This window comes from Sylvia atricapilla, chromosome 17 (assembly GCF_009819655.1).
Source record: "Sylvia atricapilla isolate bSylAtr1 chromosome 17, bSylAtr1.pri, whole genome shotgun sequence".
NCBI classification, from domain to species: domain Eukaryota; kingdom Metazoa; phylum Chordata; class Aves; order Passeriformes; family Sylviidae; genus Sylvia; species Sylvia atricapilla.
In genome coordinates this window covers 13,216,709-13,242,411 of record NC_089156.1, presented here as the reverse complement: position 1 = coordinate 13,242,411, position 25,703 = coordinate 13,216,709, and the positions used below count along the sequence as shown (strand labels likewise).

The window sequence follows — 25,703 nt, the reverse complement described above, 5'->3', positions numbered from 1 at the left end:
CAGATGCAGATTTCACATCTCGACATTAAATGCAGCCTGAACCAAATCATCTGTTAATTGCATTCTGAGGGCGTAGCAGCATCTTTTCACTTGAACATATTTTGTTTTGCTGGGAATAGCACAAATTCCAGATCAATGTATTTGTAGCTGAAGCTTGGTAATGAATGTATCAGGCTCCAGAAAAAAAAAATAATTACTGTTACTAATCACTCACCATTAGCTCAGTGCTTAGGCTTCCAGCCCACATTGTGCATTTGTTTATTTGCTGTTAAAAACCTGGGTGTTGTTTTTTTTCCAGAAGACAAACCAGCACTATTTGGGGGGATGGCTGAGGATCAAAAGCAATCAAGCAGGTTATCAGAAATATTATCAGAAATAGTATCAGAAATGTTATCAGAAATAAGAAATAATTATCAGAACAAATGATCAGAAATAATATCAGAAATGTTATCAGAAATCAGGTGGCAGAGGAGACCCCTGAGAGGTTCTGGGAGGAACAGAACACCCTGAAGTTGACTCAGTTCGTTAGAAAAATCCTTTATTATTACCTATAAATACACGAGGCTGAAAATTCACATTGCAGGAGTTCAGTGTCTGGTGGCAGTGGCCAGAGGAGCCCCAGCAGCGCCCTGGGAGGCTCCAGCTCCTCTGGGACAGCAGCAAAGAGCTGGAGCTGCACATTGCCACTGCCCAGGGCTGGCTGGAGCCTCTGGGGCTGCACTGCATCCAGGGCGGCAGGGGAATCCTGAGGGGAAAAGGGCTCAGGAGGGAGAGCAGCAAAATCCTGTTTTAAACAACCCTGGGCTTTTTAGATCAACCCTGGGACCTTTAAATCGGTCCTGGGCTTTTGAAATCAACCCTGGGCTTTGAAATCAACCCTGGGGTTTTGAAATCAACCCTGGGGTTTTTAAATCAATCAACCCTGGGCTTTGAAATCAACCCTGGGGTTTTTAAATCAGCCCTGGGCTTTGAAATCAGTCCTGGGATTTGAAGTCAGGCTTTACCCTTGAGGACTGTGCTGCTGAGGGCAGTGCTGAGCAGCCCCAACACAAAGAGGGGGAATTTGGGGAGAGACCCGTGTCCAGCAGCTCTGGGGGCAGGAGCCCTGTGAGCTGTGGCTCTGCTGCAGTTTTCCTCCTGCCCTGGGCACAGCCCAGCACCCAGCAGCTTGGAGCAGCTTTGACCTCAGTGTGAACAGGAACAGTGTCTGACTGGGGTTTTTTCCTAAAAAGAATCCCAAATTTAATCCTATTTAATCCTGCTGGAGCCCTGAGGTCACTGGAGCCTGAGCACGAGGTTCTGGTAGGTTCTCCTCTCTCCCTCCCAGGAGTGGTGTTTCCTCACGTAGGCTTTGGCCCTGGCTGTTATTTCCTTTTCCAGGATGGGGTCGTTCATTAAACTCTTGGACAGTGCAACAAACTCCTGAAAGAGATGAAGAAAAGGATCAGGTTAAAAACCTCTTGGGAAAAGGTGCTGATGTTGCTGCAATAGCTGGGGCCTGTCCAGCTGTGAGCCAACAGGTGAAGCTGTCCTAAGTCCTTTCTCAAGGTCAAGTCCCATCCTTTATCTATAGATTTATAAACAGTATACATTTACATTTTATAAAAAGATAAAAATATAAATAGTTCTATTTATTTATAAACAGTGACCAATAATTAATCATTTCATTATTTTACGCAGCCCCACCAACTAAGACATTAAAAAATCAAAGAGAATTACAAGATTAACACATCTAATGACAGAAAGATTGTCTGTCTCCCAGCTGCTGGGCTGGTTATAAATGAATTTCCTGCTCTGCACAGGGGACAAATGGCCCCAGATGTTTGAGCTCAGCTCAGATAAACCTTTACCTCCTTGCTGCTGCAGCCCCTTCAGTGAATTTTGTGCCAAGACCAGAAGAGTCCCAGCACAAACACGGTGTAAAGCTGAGAGCAGCACAGGTACAGGGACAGCAGGGGCAGCCCAACAAACACCCAAATAAAGCCATTTATTCCCTTTAACCTCACTGGGCAAACCACCAGAGCTCCAAGAGCACAACTGCTCCTCTGCCTCTCCTCATTTACTTGTAGGCAAGAGAAATTGTGACACCTCCCAAACAGCGAAAGGAGATTTGATGTCTGAACCAATCTATTCTGAGCAGCTGCTCTAATTTTCTGTCAGGAGACGGCTTCCAGCGCCTCAGTCTGATCACCAGCGTGCTCAGATGTGTGCAGAGCAGAGCCCTGCTGCAGCTCAGGCAGCTCTGGTGTCAGTGGGAAATGAGGAGAATGTCCTAGCACATGGCTGGCAGTGAAGATCAGTGCCTGGGGACAGGGGACAAAGAGGAGGGGAGCAGCAGATCTGCTATTTACAGCAATATCACAGGTAAAACCAGGGCTCAGAGCAGCATTCGGTGAAGGAGACAGTTGTGCTGGAAAATCTGAGTACACAGAGGGGCTCAGTGTGCCCACAGGTAGAACACCTTTGGCTGGCACAGGTGAACCTGGTGTGCAGTGAGGTGAGAGATGTGGCCCCTGGGACACCCTGATGGGGCAATCTCTGAGCACAGGGTAAAAACCACTGCTGGGGCTCCCCCTGACCCCACAAACTGCAGCAGAATGAAACAGCCAGAGACACAGGTCCCTTCTGTGCCAAGGTCTGTAACCAGGGATGGAAAAATAGAGATTTTTCATACACACAATAACCTCTTGTTCTGCATCCCACCAGTGCTGGGTGTAAAATGAGCCACGTGCTGTGTGCAGCCTGCTCCCCACCCTTGGGTATATCCTGATTTATCCTGATTTATCTGGGATTTCAGCCCCTCAGCAGGGAGATTCCCCCAGGCTGTGTCACACAGGAGCCCAGCTCCACACACGACCCAGGGAAAGTGGGAAAATCCCACCTGACTCCATCCAACTGCCTGGAAAAACCACACTGAGACATGCTCTTGGCACTGAACTACATCCCCAGCTTTAATGTTCTGCTCCTGTGGAGGGTTTCATTTAAAGGCGTGTTTTAAAATAATTGATGTAAATGACCCCAGAGCAGAAGCAGCAGTGTGCCATTTCCTGACAGGTAGTCCCGACCAGCATTCTTCTGAAATGTGGAGGTGGAGGACAACAACCTGGAAACGTGTCAGTGACAGGAGAAACGAGATCCTTATTCACAGTCACAATACTCAAGGATAACTTCAGGGAAAAAAAACCAAACCAAACTGAGTCCAAAGCATAAAATCAGAGAAAATGCAGGAGAGAGAGAAAAAGCAAAATGGAAAACCAGCAGGAGATGGAGAGTGCAGGAGTGCAGCATGCACACAGTCAGGACTCTGGGCTCTTCCAGAAAATCCAGCACTTCACTGGGCTTTTCCAAAAGGCTGGAATATAATATATATATATGTATATATATATATAAAAATATGTGTGTGTGTGTATATATATGTGTGTGTGTGTATATATATATATATATATACTATATATATTATATATAGTATATTATATATTTATATATATATAATTTAAATACATTTATACATGTTTAAATACAATTTAACATCTAATAGTGTACATATATATTATATTATACATGTATATTATATAATATATAATTATATGTTATATTACTTATATATTACATAATGTATATTATATATCTGTATATATTATATTATTATAGAATATATCGTTAGTATAGATATTATATATTATGATATAACAGTATATCTATTACAATAAATATAATATTATATGCATAATATAGAATTACAGCAAGATTTATATTATATATAATATATAATATATGTGCAATATATTATATATAACTATATATAATATATAATACATATTATATATTTTATATATATAATATATATGATTTAAAAATATATATTATATAATATCTAATTACAGGGAGGTCCCAGGTCTCCAAAAGCTGTTCTGCTGTATTTGCACGAGTGATATTTGCACAAACATTTGTGCACTGCCCTATTGTGCTGTTTCCCTTTTGGTGACAGAGGGTGACAAAGTCACCTTTCAGTGATGCCTCCAAAGGAGCAGGGGCTGATGGAAATACCACTTCCCTCCTTGGGCCCCTCCATATTTCCAATAAACCTTTACAGGAGTGGGAGAATCAATTTACAGTGGAGCAGAGCAGAGGGTAAAAGCTGAGCCCCAGCAGTAAATCACAACCCAAAAAAAGGGAGAAAATCCCATTTTCCTGTAGGCGCAGAAGCCCTCTCCCCTCTGCCCTTTCCATGGCAAACACCCACCACAAACACGCGCATTTCTCAGCAGCAGCATCCTTTCAGAGGGAAAACAGAGTTTTCTCCTGCTAAATTGACCAATCATCCCTAAAGGAAATGTCAACTCCTCTCTGCACAGCACCAAAATAAACCCTGTGCAGTGGTTTGTGGAGACACACCAACACAGGTATGCAGGAGATAAGGCTGCAAAATGAGGGCACTGAGGAACAAAAACAAGAATGAATAATTCCTCAATTACCACCAGAGCTGCACTGCTGCTGCAGCTCACACAGAACGAAATAAGATGCGTGGTTAATACATTATTTATATCATGGAAGTCAGTCTGCAATTAAACCATTTCACAGCAGCTTCAGCAGACACAAGGTGATGGCTGAACACCAGAAACGAGCCCAGGGGAGGCAGAGGCAGGTGTCACAGCAGTGTCACAGGCACGTGGAGCCCTGTGCTCCCCCAGGTGAGGGGCTCTGAGCTGGGGCTGCCACAGACCCAGAAATAAAACCAGAAACCCAGAAATAAAAGCACAAACCCAGAAATAAAAGCACAAACCCAGAAATAAAAGCACAAACCCAGAAATAAAAGCCCAAACCCGCCGTTGTTGTGCTCAGGGCAAGGGGCAGAGGGCTGGGCTCTTCCCAGCCCTTGTGGGAAGTGGATTTTAGAGAATTCCCAAAGCCTGGCAGAAGGGTCACACTGTCTGGATCTGTGTGCAAACCTGGAGAAAGAAAATGCTGATTTAGAAATGCTGTGGGATGGGACAGACAGTGCTGAGAGAGAAATGGAACTGGGAACAAGTTTCTAATGAGGACTTTGCAAATAGACCAGGTATTTTGGAGAAATAAAACTAGGAAAAATATATTGGAGTAAGCCCCATGTGGGGTATTTTAACAAATGATTGGTTTAGAAGCATTGTGATCATTGTGTGGCCAAAGCTGATAGGCCAAAAACCACTTAAAATGTTTGGGAATTAGGAAATAATTTGGCTTTTGATTGTGCTGGTGTGAATTGTGACATCTGCACCATCTCACCCTTCTCATGAGACTGCAAATGGAATAAAGGTTTATAAAACAGCTCAGAGCTGCCCCATGTCTGGGTCAGAAAAGGGCTAATCCCACAGCCCTGACTGAAATGTGGGGTCCCTCCCAGCCCTGCAAACACTCACCCTCTGTCCCTCCCTTACTGCCTTTGGATTGATTTACCTCCTTCTCTTTCTTTAGGTCCTTCCCTGAGCTTTTACACACATCCAACACAGAATTTGGAAACTCAGCTGAATCACTTTTTATGTCTTCCCTTTTAACCCAGGTTTGCATTATTTATTGCCCCCTTCTTATCTCTTACTTCTTTTTTTTTTTAACTTCAGGTCCCATTAACTCAGTGTCAAATATTCCATAAACTTGCAAATTCAAGCAGCAGTGGGATCAACCCGTGATTTCAAAGTAAATGTGCACAGTAATGTGCAGAAATGATGGAGTGCCAGGAACAAAACGTTCCAGGGCTTTGGTTTGCACATTAACTATTTCCATCTTTGTGCCTGGCAAGGCTTTTGTTGTTCCCAGCCAAATGGCAGTGGTTAAGGATGGCCAGGATTAGACACAACGTTTCCTCCTTTCCTGGAAGCCAGGAGAGCTCACTTCCAGCAAGGATGAAAGAAGAAAGCCAGCAGCACTCAGGGTTTATAACCATTCTCCTTGCAAAATGGGCCATTAATCTCCCTCTGGTTTGGCTTTCCAAAGGCACAACTGTTCAGGGCCAAGGCACTGCAAAGTTTCCCCTCCTCAGATCAGGAGCAACTGGAAATGAGGAATGTTTTCTGCTCCTGAGCTGTGATCCAGCCTGGATCCACCCAACTTAGCAGGAAAAATTCCTTTTTTCTATTCCACCAAACCTTTCCCATCTTTGGTGATCCAGGTTCTTCCAGCCTAGACACAGTTCTGGACTTTTTGTAGATTAAAGGCATTTTCCTCACTAACCATACTTGAATTGGAAGAACCACATTTGAATTTTTCCATTAAAAAAACTCCTTTAAAACCAACCAAGAGGATTCACCTTCCATAAACACAATTTAATAGGATGCATTAATCACACCCTCCACAAAGAAAATGAATAAGATAGGTTCTCTACTTTGCAAAACTACCAAATGGTGTGTTCTAGAATGGCTTTTTTAATCTTGAGTTGGATAAAACTCTGAGGGAATCTTTTTCTGGGAGAGTCATTTTCCACACTTACATGAATATGTAACAGCAAAGCCCTAATGCAGGAAAATCTGCTGAAATGAAAACTCCCAGCATTTAAATATGGGTAAGTGTTCCCTCTCTCCCCACTCTTATTTAACTTCGCTGAGACTTCATCCTAACACTTCACTTAATTCTATCATTAATTTCTCTGGCTGAGCAATCTCTCACATCTAAAAATACTTCCCATTAACACTGCCTGCCAGAACTCACAGCAAATGTGTCAGCTGAAACTCGGGGCTCTCGTGGTGAAGCTGCAGCCTGTCTGACACCAGCTCCTACCTTAGCTCCTCCTGGCACATGGGACACATCCACAGCATCTCCTGAAGGGTTGTGGTGATGGAACAAACCCCAGAGCCACAAGTGGCTGGTGAGCAGCTCTCAGGGGGGTTTATTCCTCACCCCAGATTTGGGTGGTTTAAAGTCCTTGGCCCTCTAAAAGCCCCAAGTCGTGTCGGTGTAAAAAAGCAGAGTCCTCAAGGTCTGTTTTCAGGTTTCTCCTGGTGTTTATTATTTGGTATCTCAGAATTTTCTCTGCCCCCAGCCGAGGTCCGGACAGCAGCTGGGACACGAGGGGACTGACTCCTGATGGGATGTCCCCTGACATTTATACAGATAACTGCATATTGGTTAGTTACTATTTTGTGCCACTGCCCAGTGCCCACACTAAAAGTGACATTTCTACTTTGCTCCAATCCACTCTGAGCACTTTGTGCCATCACCACCCCAAAAGATGGAGGACGAGGAAGAAGGAGAAGTCCATGAGGTACCACCCAAATTCCACCATCTTGTCCCCATTTACCTCTGTTCTATAAACCCTAAAACTACTGAATTCTGTATCTTCTACTGTACTAAACTACTGTTTTCACATCCCGGTGGTTTGTAATTCCTTTTGCAATGTTGGAAGCTTTTCCCATGGATTAAAATCAAACCTGGTGTTTTCCTGGGCTCTGTGCCAAGGTCTCTGAGCCCTGGACCAGCTCCACACCCCCTGTGCAGGGCTCCAATTCCCTTCCTCAGGTCCCAGGCCATCCAAGGGGATGTCCTGCACTCCAACAAGCAGCTCCAAGGAATATTCAGCAAGGCTGACACCTAGGATGAGCTCCCTGAACTGCATAGGCAGCTCCAGCAAGGGGGATCTGGGCACAACTGCCCAGAGGAAACTCCAGATGTGCTCACAGAAAACGACTGAAAATGAGCCTGGGGGTCTGCGGTGGTCTTACCTGGGGAGAGGAGAAGAGCAGCCCTGTCTCCTTGTGTTGGATTATTGCTGCATTCCCAGGAATGTTCCTTGCCAGCACTGGAATGTCCAAATCCATTGCCTAGAGGAATAGAAAACAGCAATAAAAAAAGAAGTTTTTAAGGAACCGTGCATTTCAAGGTGCTAAGGGTGGTCATTTTCATAAGGAAAAAAAAAAAAGAAACAAAACCCAAATTCTTTCCCACCTCTCCAATGTTTTAACTGAAGGATATCATTCCCCAGAATAATAAAAATATTAAAGTGCCAAGTCCTTTCCAAAAGCCATCTCCAGTTGTGAGCTGTGCCGACCCTGGGCCCGAATCTGAACCTTTAACCACTGTTCATCAGTTGGGAAAGGCTGGAGATGCACTGGCTGTAAAAACAGGAATATTCCTGTTGTGCCATTACCACAGCGTCAAACGAGGAGGAGATTCACTCCCCCAAATCTTCAGTCTGTTCCATACTGATTCCCTGCCACTCCAATTAATGCATTTTTAATTGCTGTCATTACCATCCTGCACGAGGAGCAATTTTGCTTCACTCCACATAGCAAGGAAACAAAACTCCAAGGAGAAAACATGATTTGTTTTTTGTTTGGTTGGACCAAACTGAAGACACAAAAACCTGTGCTGATAATGGGTTTTAAACCAAAAATGTAGAAGGTGTGGCCCCTTCCCAGGCGAGGAGGTGTCCGTGGAAGGGAAGGAGCAGCTGAGGCTGGCACAGGAGCGTGAGTGCAGCTCAATTGTCTCACAGCACATTCCTCCACTGCTGCTTCTCAAAGCTGCACAGCTGCTGACTGACTGAACTCGAGCACCCATTTAAATCCAATTTTCTGTAATTCCCAAACGCTGGAGGAGAAGAGAGTTGTCCTGTCTCAGGCTTGGAGGGCAGGAACTGCCCCACAAGGAGACCTCCAGCTCCCCAAAAGCCCAGGCACCAGTGAATTATTGCCACAGGACAGATGGCCCAGGGCTTCAGAGGCAGGGCTGCCTTCATACCCCTGGCCTCAGAGAAATGGACTGGCTGTAAATAATTACTGCACAAAGTGCCTCCCAATTTAATTTAGATACTTACTCTGTTTTCGAGCAGTAAAAAGAATCGTTTGCATGGCTGAAAATATGTATAATTTACTGACCCGGGTTCCAGGAATAATGGGATAAAACAACATTTCAGTCCATTGGCCATCTGTTTTGTTCCATTATTTTGACTGCAAATGTGTTTTGCTGCTCTTGCAGAGGGATGCAGGGTGTAAATTGAAGCTGTGGGAACGTTACCCAATAAGTAACCCGAAACACAGGGCTGAGAGAGCAAAGGCAGCGTTCATTTACCACTCTGTCTTCTGCATTTGTCCCTCCTTTTCTCCCTTCCAGCCCCTGAATCTTCTTGTGGGCTCTGCAATTTTACTGCTTTGCAACATCCCTTCAGCTTCTTTTTTCAAAAAATTATTTTTATAATTCGCTGCTTATTATAATTTGCAGTTTTATTCCAAACTGTTTATTATATTTATAATTTGCGGTTTTATTCCAAAAAACCGTGCTTCACACGTTGGCCAAGATTGGATTGTGCCTCTCTGCACAGCAGAACCTGTCCAACAGGTTTTAATTATCCACAGCACTTAAATAGATGTGGGTTTTTTTAAGGTTTTTAACATTTTTTAAAAAAAATTGGCTGCTTTTTGGTAAAAGCACAAGGATGCAATGATTTTTGACAACAGTTGGAACATCCCTGAGAGCCCAGAAGAAGGGCTGAGGTGCTGCTGGAGCCCAAACTTTGTTGTCAGCAGAGGGAACACAGAAACTTTTCCCCCCTCACGTGCCCAGGAAACGTGCACAGCTCCTGAGCTCTCCGAGGAAGAGCTGCATTTTTAATGTCTGCTCTCATCTTTTGTTTTCTCCTCTTCAAATGCCAAACACAAACAGATCAGTTCCACTCAAATCTCCCAGCCATCAGCTGACAGAGTAATTAGTGATGGCTCCCAGCTCGTCCATACCTTGAGGCAGGTTGAGCTGGATGTGATTACATATTTATCTCACTTAGCTATTATATATTTATCTCTAAAATGCTGTTTACAGATTCATGACCTTGTTAAATGTTGAACTTTGAGGACATGAGAGTTGCATTTCCAAACTCCAGCCTGTTTTCTCCAACCTAGGACCAGAAGGTTTTTATACAGAGTTTTCTCCAGCCTAGAGCCAGAAGATTCTAATGTACAGTTTTCTCCAACCTAGGACCAGAATATTGTAATCTACAGTTTTCTCCAGCTTGGGACCAGAAGATTTTAATGCACAGTTTTCTCCAGCCTGGGACCAGGAGATTTTAATTTACAGTTTTCTCCAGCCCAGGACCAGAGGATTTTTATACAGAGTTTTCTCCAGCCTGGGACTGGAGGATTTTAATGTACAGTTTTCCCCAACCTGGGACTGGAGGATTTTAATGTACAGTTTTCTCCAGCCTGGGACTGGAGGATTTTAATGCACAGCTTTCTCCACTCTAGGACCAGAGGATTTTATGCAGTTTTCTCATTATTTAACAAATCTCTCTCAGCAGATGGCCCTTCCTGCTGCTGGAGAGAACCTGACTGCACTGGGCTGTGAGAGAGGGGTGCTCACAGCAGGGTGTGAGATCAGCACATCCCAATTCCCCCGCACACACACACAAAGAGACCCCAGACCCTGGGGGATGGAGCCCAGCTGTGCTGCCAGCCCTGGGCTTGCAGGGTCTGTACCAAACAGGGCACACAGGCAGGGCTCCTCCTTGCTTTGCTCCTCTCTCAGCCCCTGGCACTCTGGGGGGATAAATCAGGGGGTTTGGGGAGCTGTTCTGTCACCAGCCCTGAGGGGATGTGGCCCTGGCAAGGAGGAGGTGACAGAAATTGAAATTCCACTGGAGGCAGGGCCCTGCACAGTCCAGCCCAAGGCCAGAGCTTTGCCTGGGCTGCTGCTGACTGTGGGAATGTCACTGTCAGGACTCTGGACTCTGCCTCCATCTCTGAGCAGTGGAATTTGGGGATGGGAACTGCCTTTTGTTCCCCCAGCACCGTCTGCCCTTCCTAATCCTTGCAATGCTCACTTAGTTCCCACTCATGAGGGCTTCCAGATGTGTGGAAATGCTGGGAATGCAACTCATTAGGAACAGAAATGGCAGCTTCATTAATACCACAAATATTGTGATAATTTCTGTGATCTCCTGAGGTCACAATGAATCGACATTCAGCACCCAAAACAAATGGAATAACGAAAGGCATTTGCCCAAAGAACTTCCACTTCAAGTGCACTTATTTTTTTCTGAGAAAGCACTGGATACGAAGCAGTGCCCTACTTTGAGAGTATGAAATAAAAGTGGTTATTAATTTTCAATACTGATGGCAAAAGGATTAACTGAGCGTGTCATTCACTTATTAATCATTTCAGAATTAAATAACCAAATGCAGCTCTTAGATTGCTTTTTGAAAGGATGTAAAAATAAATGAAAGTCCATTCTAGCAACATTATAAGGAAGTGGGTGTTGAATCAAGCCTAGTGACAACCCCAGTAAATCAGAATGATTTCTGCATCTCAGGTCTGTATCATTAATTTAGCAGGATTGATAAAATTACATTCTATCCTTTACAAATAAATAGAGAAAGCATAAAAAAACCCTGTCAGTTGAAGGGAAGAAAACCTTAATTGCCAGCACTTGCCAAAAAGAAATATTTTAGTTCTGCCAAATCATCCCTTTCCCCAGGAGGGACTTCTCCTTGATGTCCCTGTGCTCTGAGCAATGGCAGTGAAGAGGTTTATCTCTGTGTCACCAATCAGATTGGGCTGTGGGCAATGGTATAAAAGGGAGACACAGCCCAGAAATAAAGGAGCCATTTTCAGAATTCTGGATCTCACAGTCTGTGTCACTGTGGTGAAAAACAGCATCAGAGACTTTTGCCAAGACTGCTTTGGGAAAGGAGAGCAGTTTGCCAGGACTCCTTTGAGAAGAAGCTCTCCTGAGGACTGTGTCCCTGGGGGAAAGGTCAGCAGCTGCTGGCAGCTGACATCCCCGAGGCAGAGGGAGCAGTTACCTCCAGGATGGCAGCAGACATGCCCTCGGAGGTGGAGGTGTTCACCAGGGCACAGCAGGCTCGCAGGGCGGCGTGCAGCTCCTCCTGGGGCAGCTCCTGCAGCACGTGCACCCCCGGGGCCCTGCACACACACACACACACACACGGGTCAGGGGGACACAGACCGCTCACCTGCCTGGACGGGCTGGGCCTGGGCTGTACCTGTCTGTACCTGTTCCATTGACACACCTGGGCTGGACCTGTTCCATTGTTCCATTGACACACCTGAGCTGTACCTGTTCCATTGACACACCTGTCTGTACCTGTTCCATTGTTCCATTGACACACCTGTCTGTACCTGTTCCCCTGACACACCTGTCTGTACCTGTTCCATTGACACACCTGTCTGTACCTGTTCCATTGTTCCATTGACACACCTGTCTGTACCTGTCCCATTGTCCCATTGACACACCTGTCTGTACCTGTCCCATTGACACACCTGTCTGTATCTGTCCCATTGACACACCTGTCTGTACCTGTTCCATTGTTCCATTGACACACCTGTCTGTACCTGTCTGTACCTGTTCCCCTGACACACCTGTCTGTACCTGTTCCATTGTTCCATTGACACACCTGTCTGTACCTGTTCCATTGACACACCTGGGCTGTACCTGTCTGTACCTGTTCCCCTGACACACCTGTCCTGTACCCACCCTCCCTCTTTCCTCTCTGTCCTTCATTCCCTTCCCGATCCCTCCATGCCATTTGCTGTTGTCACCAATACAGGTGCAGTTGGTTTGATGAGTCCTGAAATCCCCCGGCGCTGGTTTTACACTCTGAGACCAGTTAACAAACCAGCACCAGCCCCGTTTGTGTTATAAACACAAATAAAGATGTTTGACCCCGGTCAGGAGGCACCAGAAGGTTTATTTACAATTCATTCTGCCCCTTTATAACATGCTAAAAAGCACATTATTGTCCATAGGGCTGACACCTCTCCCATTGGCTGAGTGACAGAAATATAATATACTTACATAAAATATATATTGATACATTAGACAATATATCAATATATAACATAATAAAACATAGATATACCTATATAAATAAATTACATACATATAAAATTTATATTTTATATACTCATAGATAATATATAACACATATGTTTTATAGTATATATAAATATAATATAGAAATATAATATGTATATTATGTGTACATATATATAACTTTTTAAAGGGGCAGCCAGCTGCTTTCACACAGCAGATAGAAGATTTGACATTAACTTCTTACCTTTTCACTCTCTCCTTCACTTCTCTGGTGAAAAGTGGATCCACCTGGAAAGGAGCACACACACACAGGGCAGTGGCACTGAGCACTGCAGCTTGGCTTCCAAATACTCACAGAAATAAACAAACTTTAGCACATTTTTAACTGAAATACTTCAAATGCTGAGCTTTACAGTCATCCCACAGATCCTTTATGTGGTTGTCCCAAAGGTGTGACAGCTCCCGTGTGAGGGAGGGGCAGGGCACCCAAAACCAGCCCACTCACTCACTATGGAAATGCTGCCACAGAAATATTAACACATATTATATATATTAACACATAAATATTAACTCAGAAACAATGGCCCAGGAAACATCTCTGCAGTGCTGAGGCTCCAGACTTGGGAGGGGAAAACACATCTCAGGACATTTAAAATTCTGCCAGAGCATCACCAGTGAAGAGCTTGAGGAAAGTCATTTTTTACTGTGACTGTTAAAAGCCCATACAGTAAGATTATATTAATTAAGAAGAGAAAGAACAAAGGCCCCCACTGGGGCATCCCTTTACTCCCAGCACACATCCCCCTGGTTATCTGAGGGAGGAATGTGCTGGACTGCCAACAAAAATGGTTAAAAAAAAACCCAAAACGAGCTCTGAGAGGTTACCTGGAAGCTGAGTGCTTCAAACAAAACTTTAAAGCTTTGTGTCCCTAAGTTTTTTTAGGGTTGTTTTTTTTTTTTTTAAGTTTCATAAGCTCCTATTCTTGGAACGTGGAGCTGCTGAAAATGAGCTGCTGTTCCAAATTTCATTACAGGGATGAACAAAAGGGAAGCTGGGAGTGGAGACAAATGGGGCAAGATTTTACATAACACGAGCCTCAATCCTGCAACATTTACCTTGATTGCACCGGTTGAGACAATCGTGCCCAGAAAATACAGGGAATAATCTATAATCTTATGGCAGCAAATATATCATCTCATGGAAGTAAAGCAGAAAATAGAGTGGGGGCCTTTGTTCTTTCTCTTCTTAATTAATATAATCTTACTGTATGGGCTTTTAACATTCACAATAAAAAAATTACATGGCTTCATAGATGGTGGCACTGATTTTCTGAAATTTTTTTGTGGTTTGAGAAGCAACATGAATAAGAAGAGTACAGCTAAATACCAGTAGAGCTGAGATGTAATTTTTTTTTTTTTTCCTGTAGCAATATTTTACTTCCAGGAGAGAAATATGCTGGAAAATGTTGTAAGGAGGTTCAGCCTGTGCACTGCCACGGGGTTATTTCTGGTCTGTAAAGACATTAGCTCATGAAAAAGTGAAGCAAATTTAAAAAGACGACTAAAACGTTTCAAATCCTCACTGGAGGCAGCAAGTGCATCTCTGGATTCTGAAGCACAGCTTCATTACACCTGCTCTAGATTTGCCTTCCACACCAGTTCACTCCCAAAGCAGTTTGTGTAGTAGCGTGGAAAAAAAAAACCCAAACAAATAAAATAAAAACATAAAAACACCTTTTAACCACAAAACCCTACGTTCCCAAAATGTGCAAAAATAAAACTGAATGGGAAAACAGAGAAATGGTCCTTATTTGCCTACTGAGAGTCTGTTTGGGGTTTTTAGGAAGCAAATTGGCTGCAAGTGTCAAGGCTCACGTGGAGATGAATCAGAGATGAGATGATACACAGGGAGCACATCATGAAACAGGGAAGTTTTAGTCCCCTGCAAGCAGCAGGGAGAGTTTATTTCCCACTCCTCTGCTGCCTGCTCAGACCTTTCCCACTGGTCACCCCAAAGCTCCTTTCCCAGCCCTGTGCTGCAGGTGCTGCCCGGAGAACAGATTTCATCCTCCAAAGGAATTAGGTTTGGAACTTCCCCATAAAGTCACACAGGCAGCACATAAAAGAATCAGGACAATAGAGGCACCAACTTTCAGATTATTTTTAAATAAACTCAGTTTATCCCAGGCTTTAGTGGCCTGAGATGGTCAGTGGGAAAGGAGCTGGGCTGGGTTTGGGAGCTCCAGCTCTGAGCTGGCTCCAGGTGTCACCCAGCACCTGAACATCCTTTTTCACCTGCTTTTTCACAGTTACCACAGCTGGTGACTGTGCATGAACCCAGAAATGGCATCAAAGCCCAGATGGAACAGGACCCAAAGCTCCATCTGAACAAAAGATGAGAGAACAGGGATAACGAGCAGCTGAGGCACCCTCACAGCATTAAAAATCCTCATTAGCAATGCCTGGGGGGGGAAAAATCCTCCTAGATGGCAACTGCTGCCTTTCAAAACATTTGGATGGGCTCATTTCTAAGGTATTCCTGCTGCAATAGGCATTGCTAATGTTTCATGTGCAAAAGTTCACGTTTTAGAAGTTTGTGAGTGTCTGACAAGAGCAGCCAGGAGTAGAACCCAAGTGGCTTTTGATGGTTTTTTTATTCAGAACTCCTGTTTTTAGTGGAAGGAAGCAGCCCCTCAGTGTCTCCTCCTGGAAACCCCCAGGGCTGTTCCCTGTGAAGCCTTTGGACTGACATCCTGAACTCTGGACCTCTGCATTCCCTCAGTTCAGCCCCGCTGGGAACAAAGGTCTGGATCTCCTTATCTCCTGCACAGAAATCCTCTGACCTACCTTCAGTCTGGAGGAGAGCTCTGCAGCCCCAGATGCAGGTAAATGGGAATATTTAGAAATAAAAATTACAGCAGCAATTAAAAAAAAAAACAAAACCCAACTTACTGCAGGTCCAATAATTCCCAGATGGACACTGGGATCCTTTCGGTGCCACTCTGAAACAGAAGAGGAGCAACTGTTTGATTAATCAAACTTCTTAATTTTTTCATCAGTATAAAGAGCCCCATGATTAAAAGATTAGACAAATATTGTATTGCTGCTTAAAAGGCTGAATGTGCAGCAGATTCCCTGCTCAGGCCTCTCATTCCTGCTCAGAAGTCAAATATTAGCATTTCTGAAAGTTAGCATTTAGCCTTTTGTGCAATCTCCTCTGGCTCCAGGGTTATTTAACTAAGCTCAGATATTAATTTTGAATCACTCCAGAGAACAATGCTCTGTATAATGCAGCGACTCTGGCCACTGAGTCCACAAAATTACTGGAATATTTTCCTGTGTAAAGGAACCTGTGGAAGTAACTGCAGCCTTTAGAACCATTTTACTCACTGAAATGCACCAGAGAAATCTGCTGCTCTCTGAATGCCCCAATATAACAGTGCAGTTATTTTTAGAACGTTTATTTAATATTTTATAGCTTTTTTTTTTAATATTTATATTATAACAAACTGCATTTTTTTACTCAGCATCACCACAAGGTTTCAAAGGTTGGAAAAGTCAGTTCAAGAGTGCAGGATAAATTTCCAGCTCACAATGCCTGAACCTTTCACAGCCACAAACACACAAAATATTCCCTTTTTTGTGACTCTGGGGAAACTTCAGCCCAGCCTGAGCATTGACACAGAAACAACGGGTGGTAAAAAATTGTTTGCAGCTTCAGTGGCATTAATTAGCACACATGCAAATCAATGGAACAGGACAGCAAGATAAAAAAAAAAAAAGAAAAAAAAAGAAAAAAAAAGAAAAAAAAAGAAAAAAAAAGAAAAAAAAAGAAAAAAAAAGAAAAAAAAAGAAAAAAAAAGTTATTTTGCAGCAGATGATCTTTTCTTTTGTCTTCCATCAATATTGCATGTAACAGCAAAACAGTTTTTCTCAGCAAGCAAAACCATCAAGTATTGCTTTGATTTGTTATTCCCAGCGGGATGGGAAAGATGTGGCACAGAAATAATGTGTTGAACAGATCAATGGTTACAGAAGAATTTCCTTTTTTCAAATGTAAATATGGGGCGACGTTTCCCTGCAATGAATAAACCAGCTCATGCCAAAGCTAAGGGAAGGAGTGACAAAACAGGAATAATTCAGAATATTCAAATAGCCACCACTCACCTGAGAAAACTTCTACCAGATACAGAGGGTCTTTGACTCTCCTCAGCCCACAGACCAAAAGGAACAGATGGACACTGCCAGTGTCTGTGGGAATGTCTGTGACAGGGAAGTCATTAATTAAAACAAATCATTAAATATCATTAAAGTAAAAAACAATTCATTAGTGCAGATAAAGAAAAGCTGAACGCTCCAAATTGTTCCATGAACATGCAATGGTTAAAGCAGTAAGGGAGTGGATTATGAAAAATTGTCATTATTCCTCCTGTTTGTTGCTTTTGCAGCAATCCTCAGATTGAGGCTTTACATCATTTTATAGGGCACAGGTGTTTCCCTAAGAATAAACTGTCCAATTATGAATTGACACCTAAATTATTTTTACTTTTAACCCAATAACCGACCACTTGTGGCCACAATGTGGATTTTTCTGTCCAATTACAAAACCCCACCCAGAGCCATGGAGAAGAAGATAAAAAAGAAGAAATTAGGCAACATCCTAAATCTTCCATCTTGCTTTGTATTTGTATATGGAAATTATGTAAATAATTTCTATATTACTGTATTCTAAACCCTTAAACTCTGAGTTTTCCACCCTGTGCTATCCCACACTCCTATCCAAACCCCACACCCACAATCCCAGGGCTGTCACTCAGTTTTGGAGCCTTTTCCATGGTCTCAGGTCACTGCAGTGTTCGCTGGGGGGTCAGTGCCTGTGAGCACAGAAATCTGGAATTCTCAGCTCCCAGGGCTCTGGGATTTCCAGGATTCTGGGAATTCTAGAATTCTGGAATTCCCAGGGCTCCAGGCCAAGGCAGCTCTGAGGGCTCTTTGGGGAATCAGGGCCATGGTGGGTCCCACAGCAGGGCTGTGTTTGCACCCTCACAACTCTGCTCTTACCAATTTCAATCCCATTCAGGAGTATTTAAATCCTCCCTGTCACAGGCTCAGCACTGACTCTGTTCCATTCAGCTTACAGCACCCTGAGTGGTGGCAGCAGGCAGCATAAATGGCATTATTGGACAAGTAAAGAACATTTCACTGGTGACTGGAGCAAGAAATAATTTGTGGTTTATAACACACACACGTGGAGGTGAAAGGGGATTCCTGCTCAGGATTCCTGCTCATTCCTGCTGGCTGATCCTGAGCCAGGACATGGGCTGGAGAAAGGTGTCAAACGTTCCCTTGTCCATCCAGCCTTCCCCTGCCAGGGGCTCAGGACCTGCCTGAGGTGAGGCAAAGGCTGGGTTTGACTTCTGGCTCTGGAAATGGACAATATCAGGAGTTGAAAACGGGGGATTTTCACAGGGCAGCTGCTCATCACATTGACCATCTCCCTGTAATTTTATCCCACAAACACAGAACCATGGAGTCATCGAGGCAGGAAAAGCCTCCAAAAGTCCAACCATCAGCCCAGCAGTGCCAAGGCCACCACTGACCCAACCTGCACATCCTTTATAAACCTTCAGGGATTTATTTCCAACCATCACTGAACCCTCCAAAAGCCCAACCATCAGCCCAGCAGTGCCAAGGCCACCACTGACCCATATCCCCACATCCTTTATAAACCTCCAGGGATTTATTTCCATCCACCACTGAACCCTCCAAAAGTCCAACCATCAGCCCAGCAGTGCCAAGGCCACCACTGACCCAACCTGCACATCCTTTAAACCCCTCCAGGGATTTATTTCCATCCACCACTGAACCCTCCAAAAGCCCAACCATCAGCCCAGCAGTGCCAAGGCCACCACTGACCCATATCCCCACATCCTTTATAAACCTCCAGGGATTTCCATCCACCACTGAATCCTCCAAAAGCCCAACCATCAGCCCAGCAGTGCCAAGGCCACCACTGACCCACATTTCCACATCCTTTATAAACCTCCAGGGATTTATTCCCACCCACCACTGAACTGCCCTGGGCAGCTTTGCCAGGGCTTGACACCGCTTGGGGTCAAGAAACTCATCCTAATCTCCAAGTTAATCCTCCCCTGGCACAATTTGAGGCCGTTTCCTCTTGACCTAATGTTAGTGCAGAGGACAGGATGATTTTACCCCTGGGCCATTGGAAAAACCTGCACAGTAAAACATCAACACAGACAGCAACCACTCCCAAGCCCAAATCATTCCTGAGGCTTCAGCAGGGACATGGTTTTTCTAAGAAAGGCAGGAATAAGTACAAGTGTTATCTAAAGAGATTTTGGAAGTGTAGATTCATTTAACTCCATCCCTCCAGGTACTATCAGGGGGAAAAAAAGAAAAATAAAAAAAGCAGCAGTCATAGGCGCACAATAAAAATAAATGTATTATTGCAAATCTTTAATCTTACTGAAGGCTGCAGGCCTGGGAGTGAACGAGTCAGAGCAAGCATTATCTTGCTGACAGGTAAAGAAGAAGATTTAAAAATTAATTTTCCAACCCCTGATTTCAAGTTCACTGTTGTGCTCTATAGATCTTTAGAGAACAGCACCAAGTCCACATTATTTAGCTTTATTTGTCCATTTCTGGTTTTGTTCAGAAACAAAACCCGAGCCATGATGAGCCAGTGAGGGGAAACAACCTTATTTTCTTTCCTGGTCATTTTTAACCACAGCAGGTCTTTCTCTCCTCTTGAAACTATTTCATTTATCCACCTCCTGAGCACCTGAAAGCTTTGAGTGCCCTCCTCAAAGAGGAACTCCACAGCTTTAATGCTGATTTTTCAGTCTTTAGGACAACAATTTCATTTTCCTGATCAGGACACACAGATAAATTTGTCCAGCAGTGGCACAAACCTGGAGCTTGGGTTTGTGTCCCTTCCCTGGGGCAGCTGCAGGGCGGCCAAGGTGGGAGCTGAGGTGATGTCCTGCTGCAGCTCCTCCTGCCTCAACGGGACTGGAGTCACTCCAGACACAAATTGGATAATTAGGACCCCCATTAGTCTTTATTCCAGCGCTACACTTTAGCCCTGCACACCTCAGACCTTTATTGCTGTGCCATTTCACAGAGCACCTTGTTCCCTACAAATCAGGCAATAACCGAGAATGATAATTCCTTACAAAGCAGGGAATAACTTCACCCCGTGTCTTTGTCCACACCCAGCAGTGATTCATTGCTGCGCTTGCTGATTGGTTTGTGAAGACGAGGGAAGTCAAATGAACCTGTAAACTTCCAGGGACAGGCCACTGAAGCCAGAAAAATGACACTGCAAAATTCTCCATCAATTCTTCTTCTCCCCTGCCTCTCATCATTTCTCACAGGTCAGACAACAACAACAAGAAGCAGCTCTGTGCTTTCAGACCAGTTTGGGAGCTCAGTTTATTGCTGCCATCACACAGTTTTTACTGTGGGCAGCTGTCTGAGTGCACAAACTTTTACTGTTTAGCTTTTCTTACAGAGTCTCTTTTTCCAGCACAGCTTTAGGGGGATCTAATGCCTCTGTAAACCCTCCCTGTGCCAGGACAGGTCATGTAAACTCCTCAGGCTCAGAGAACAGTGAGCTGTGTTCTGCCATGAACCAGAAATCACAGGAGAGCTGAAAAATCAAACTACAAAAGCAACACTGCGGATTGAATTTGCTGCTGCAATAAGCACGTGATGCCCTGGTTCCACATCCCATGAAAGCAGCTCTGAGTCCTGCCTGGTGGCTGAACAAACATTTCCTTAGTGCAGACTGTGCCAGTGATCTCCTCATCACATGGTGTTTGCTGGGGGCTGTGTCTCCCAGCTCCAGCCCCACTGCTCTGGAAGCCAAAGGAGCTTTTCCTCCTGCAGGGATGAGTGTCAGCCTGGGATCAGCAGCAGCTCTGGGGGAGATCACACCCAGGTTTCTCATCTCAAACTGTCCTGTCATCTCCTGTCAGTCAGGTCACGGCTCCACTGCTGGGGCAGCCCCAGTTTGCCCCACAGTAAAGCTCAGGAATGGGTGCTGAGCCCTAAATTCACCTTTTTAGGGTTGTGCCCACTGCTGTGAGCGCTGCACAAAGCTCAGCCCTGGCAGAGCAGAGATGTGGGGCCAGGCTGGGTGAACCAGACTCATCTGATGGAGATTCTGCCATTTCCCATACAATTAAAGCACTTTATTACATAATTCGTTCAACTCTGATTCAAAGTTTCTCGCATCCTTGACACTTATTAGAATAATCACAGGGGAAAAAAAAAAAAAAAAGAAAAAAAAAAAAAAAAGAAAGAGTTTTACCTGCATTTTGTAGAAATCTGTACCAGTCAAATGTTTCACTGGGTGTTGTCTTAATTCCTGTGGCAAAAAGAAAAAAAAAATAAAAGACCCTCCCATGTTGAATGTGCCCTGGATGGCTGAGCTGTGGCTCCTGAAGGCTTTGGGAAGTCTAAAATTGAAATATTCCTACAAGCACCCTGAATTCCCAGCTGCAGCTTCCCTGTGATTCCACAGGCTGAAATTCCATGGGGAATTCTGTGCCATCACCCAGGGTTTGAACTTCTGCAGCAGCACAGAGTTTGGCCTCCCAAAACCGCACAGGAGAGAAGAGCACATCCTTCCAAACACAGCCAGGGCAGCTGCCGCCCCCAGCCCTCAGCAGAGAAAGGGAATAAATTACATTTCTGTACAAACTCAATATTAATCTAGCCTGAATATTAATGGGTTTGGGTTTTTCCTTATGTTAAAGATTCTTTTCATGGTGCAACCACTTTATTATTTTATTTAATCTCTTATTTAACTATTACCTCACCCGAGACTTTGAACACCAACTAAAAATGGGCTGAAGAGACTTCACAAGGAGTTATTCCAGCAGCACAGTCTGGAGAGGAACGTTATTTGCTTTCAAATGAAATGCACTAAATGGAATGGGGTTTGGAACCTGCAGAGAGCTGGTTTTAAATCAGTAAAATTAGGAAATGAAGTCAGCACCCCTGAAATAGTGAGCTGTGTTCTCACCAAGGGAAGGACCTTGGCTGGCACTGGGTTGGGAACTCACCTTGGAGCATTTAAAGGAATTGGAGGGGTTCAGGAAATAATTATTCAGCATCCAAAAAACTTCTGCAGCCTTTGGAGAGATCTCGGTGTTACCTTTCCTCTCCCTGCTGCAAAACTTCTATAAAAGCACCAAATGAGTGGGAAATCTTGGGCTGAGGGGCTGAAATCCTGCTTCAATCAATGCCAGGGGCAAAAAGCCCAACTGCAGCAGAGCAGGACTGCAAAGGCCAGTCCAGTCCAGCAAAAAATGTCTGGGGCACACAGGAGATAGACACACACAGGCACCAGGCACAGGGACCAAAGAAACTCAATGTCCTCATCAGGATTTCCAAACTCTCACCTTGGCTTTGGACGTGTATTTTCTTCCTGGCGTCTGGCTTTAAAGAGAAGGAGGAGAAAAATCACTTTCAGTTATTTTCAGCATAAAAATACCTGTTCAATCTTCACAAAAAACCCCAAGATCAAGAGTAACAAACCACCTCAGTGTGGTTTTGACTATGAAAAATCAACCCCAGCTCTCAGCTACGTTAAAAGCCAACAATGGAATTTGCATTTCCTGTGTCCATTTATGGTATCAGTGGATCTATTTGGCAATGAACACAATTACCAAATCAGTACAAATGTACATTTTTGGTTTGTCTCTGTGTCCTTTCTTTGGATCATTATCCTATCTCCCTGCAATAAAACAAATTCCAGCTGCCTAGCTGAAAATCAGCTCTGGTTCCCAAAAACCCATTGGTCTTGAAAATCCACTTTACGTTTATCCATAATATAATTTATAAAAGTATCAGTTTCAGAAACTGCTGTCAAATACACAAACTTGCCCAGACAGGAAAACCCAAGCCTGGTAGTTATTGCAGAACATTCCCAAACAAAAATTGCAAAATAAATTACTTGAAAATAGCTGCAGTAAAAGAGGTAATTACTACACTTCCAAAATCACTCCTCAAGTGCTGTTCTGCTAGTTATTTAATTTAGGTGATTAAAGAAGCAATTTCCTCTTTCAATATCTTTCTACAACTCCAACTGTGGATTTGTGGAATACTTTTTTTTTAAATGGAAAAAAAAAATCAATCCAGAAACAAACTTTTAAGCAACCAACTCTTGAACCAGTCAGCTCAGAAAACAGGAAGCCACAAAAGTGATTTTTTTTTCCCTTTAAATTGCAGAGATTTTGGGTTTCCCTGCTGCCCCTCAGTCCCCTGCAGTTACTGAAAATGGACTGGGAAAAGAACCTGAGAGAAGAGATCCCCTCAAAAGTCCGCTCTGAGCAGCTCCCAGGCGGGAGGGAGGTGGATTCTGAGACCCACAGAGAACGTCACCAAAATGACACCAAAAGGCAGCAAATCCATGTGGGGATGAAGCGGGGGAGAAACAACCCTGTGCCACAGTGGACACCTGAGGATATTCCATGGATTTTCTCCTTCTTGAGCTTTTGTGCTCAAAGGATTTAGAAATAATAAAAATAATGTAATACATCCTTCCGTTGTTTTATTACTTGGCACTGGACCTTCTCTGAGTAGAACTGTGAATTTTACAGATAAAAACCCCTTTGCAAACAGTGCAAAAACACCCAGTTTAAAAATAAAAATTAAATTAAACCTTTTTTTCTTGCCCTGCTGTACCCCAGGTGGCTGAGGGAGTGAATTCAGCCCTGGCAGGGCTGGGATAATCCAGAGGGAAACAGGAATACTGTGGGGCAGGGCACAGAGATGTCCCCACACCAGGGATCAATCTGCTCCTGTGTTCTGTATTTCAAATGGGCTGGAGGGGAATGGAAAATGGAATTGAAGGCTGATAAAACTGGCTTAGGTCACTCTTCTGCTCCAGTTTTTATGCTGCTGAAATAAAAGGCTGGCCAGAAGCACGAGATCTTTTCCAGCATTTCAGACTCGTTTGGAATACAGATCATTACAAGGGCTGGGTTACACACTTCCTAATTAAGGGTAATTTATCCAGTGTAATAGAAAATAATCTGTTGGGAGAAACAGCCACTGAGTTCTGTTTTCTGAGCTCTTAAATGACATGTTTGTAATTTAAACTCTTGCCTGACTGCTTAACTAACAAAGCCCACACGGGAGGAGTGAGAGCCAACGGGTAAAAATCATTAATATCCACAGATTAATATCATTAATATCCACAGATTAATATCATTAATATCCACACAAGGACTGTGTGGGGCAGGATGTGTCCAATCCTTCAGTGTTGCAGGCAGATTTGGGGACTTTGGTATCACAAAGTGGGATTTCACTTTGGGGTGTCACAGATTTGCCTCGAGTTCCCCACAGACCTCCACAGCACTGGATTAACCTCACAAAACTGCTGAAGTGCTCAGGCAAAATCAAAATTATAAAGCATTTGAGGTGCTGATTTTGAACCTATTCCAAACCTTTATTTTGTTTCCTTTCCCTTACACTGTTACTTTTGTCCTTTCCTTGATCTCTCTGACAGGAGCTGTGCCCTTTCACATTTACCCACCGTGAGGTTCATTGTAGTAACTGTTCAAATCCAATTGCACTTATAAAATAAAATACCAAATCTCATGTCTGCTCATGTAGCCTTTTAATGCAAATAGATTTAAAAAAAAAAAATCAATTAATGCTGAAATAAGGAGCTGCAGATCCTGCTGCTGTGTTGTGCAAGCTCCACTCAGAGACTATTTTTGAGGCAAGGGCGCATTAATGATTATATTGTGATGTAAATTAGAACTGAAGAAGCACCAAAACACTTTGTTTTGACTTCTTTGCATTAATTGTTCAGCTCCAGCTGACATTTCCCGAGGTGAGGGGAGCCAGAGGAGGGTTTTATCCCAATGGGAAAATGCTGACCCCTCACTGGGTCTGGTGCTCAGCACAGCAAATCTGATTTACCTCTGCCTTGAGAAGTTCATTCTGTTTGCAGAGCTGACAAAACAAGTGTCTTCAACAAAACAATTTATATTTTGTTATATAAAATATACTTCCAAGTTCTTTATTCCACCTGATGCTTCCAGGAGGAATTTTGTCAACATAAAGTTTAGTGGATGATGCACAAAGGAACAGTTTGGCCTCAGGAGAGGCTGGGAAACAAGAAATGATTTGTTTAAAATGTTACAGAGAAACACTTCCTAAACTGTTTGACACTCTAATCTAAAATCTCTAAAATATTTCCTATATAATATAATATATTATGAACAGATTTTAACGCCAGATCTCTGTGACCTGTTGAGGACATCAGGATTGTCTGGAAGGAGAAGCAGGGCTGGGAACAGTGGAGATTCTGCAATCCTCTGGCACTGTTTAGGAGATGTTTTAGGGGCTGGGGATCTGCTCAGACTGTCAGCATCACAAACTCACCCACTCTGCTGCTGCCAGCTCCTTCATCTCCACGGTGAAAGCCACTGCAAACCTGCTCAGATGGAGACAGAAAGAGTTGGGATCATCTGCTTAAAGTGTTTAAACAGGGAAAATAATAATAAAAATAAAAAAAAACTGCTTCAGAAAAAACAAGTCTTGCTAAGAGCTGAGATCAGAGGCTTACAAAGCTGAGCCCAGATGAAGCTGACAGGTTTTCCCCTTGCTGCAGCAGGTTAACCCACAGGAGCTCCTCAGCCTTTACACCCCAGAGCCCTTGGGGAGCTGGAGGGAGCATTTCCCTAAAGGAGAAGCCCCAAGTTTCTGGGGACAGCTGCTGCTCCACCCAGGGCCCTGCATTTCCTGCACCTGCCTCGCTGCAGGAAATGCAGAACGGAGCTCAGGAGGAGCTGTGCTGTGACAATAATACAGAGATCTCTTATACAATGAGAGAATTATGTCATAGCATAATATATAGATACTTCTT

General features: G+C 43.9%; 1 protein-coding gene across 2 annotated transcripts in view; it reads right to left on the bottom strand.

Moving 5' to 3' along the window:
* Positions 1-521: 521 nt before the first annotated feature.
* Positions 522-25,703, bottom strand: part of GLT1D1 (glycosyltransferase 1 domain containing 1) — a 38,793-nt gene continuing 13,611 nt past the window's right edge. Inside the window, exons 4-12 of one of the 2 annotated variants that reach the window (XM_066331773.1) lie at positions 25,220-25,271; positions 22,225-22,261; positions 21,129-21,185; positions 16,958-17,053; positions 15,743-15,792; positions 13,035-13,078; positions 11,760-11,880; positions 7,689-7,787; positions 522-1,422 (exon numbers count right to left, since the gene is read on the bottom strand). In XM_066331773.1, the coding sequence (XP_066187870.1) occupies positions 1,276-1,422; positions 7,689-7,787; positions 11,760-11,880; positions 13,035-13,078; positions 15,743-15,792; positions 16,958-17,053; positions 21,129-21,185; positions 22,225-22,261; positions 25,220-25,271 (703 nt within the window). In that variant the 3' untranslated portion in view covers positions 522-1,275. Of the gene's footprint in view, positions 1,423-2,950; positions 3,104-7,688; positions 7,788-11,759; positions 11,881-13,034; positions 13,079-15,742; positions 15,793-16,957; positions 17,054-21,128; positions 21,186-22,224; positions 22,262-25,219; positions 25,272-25,703 lie in introns of those variants that run through there. The other variant, XM_066331774.1, reaches the window with a different exon arrangement.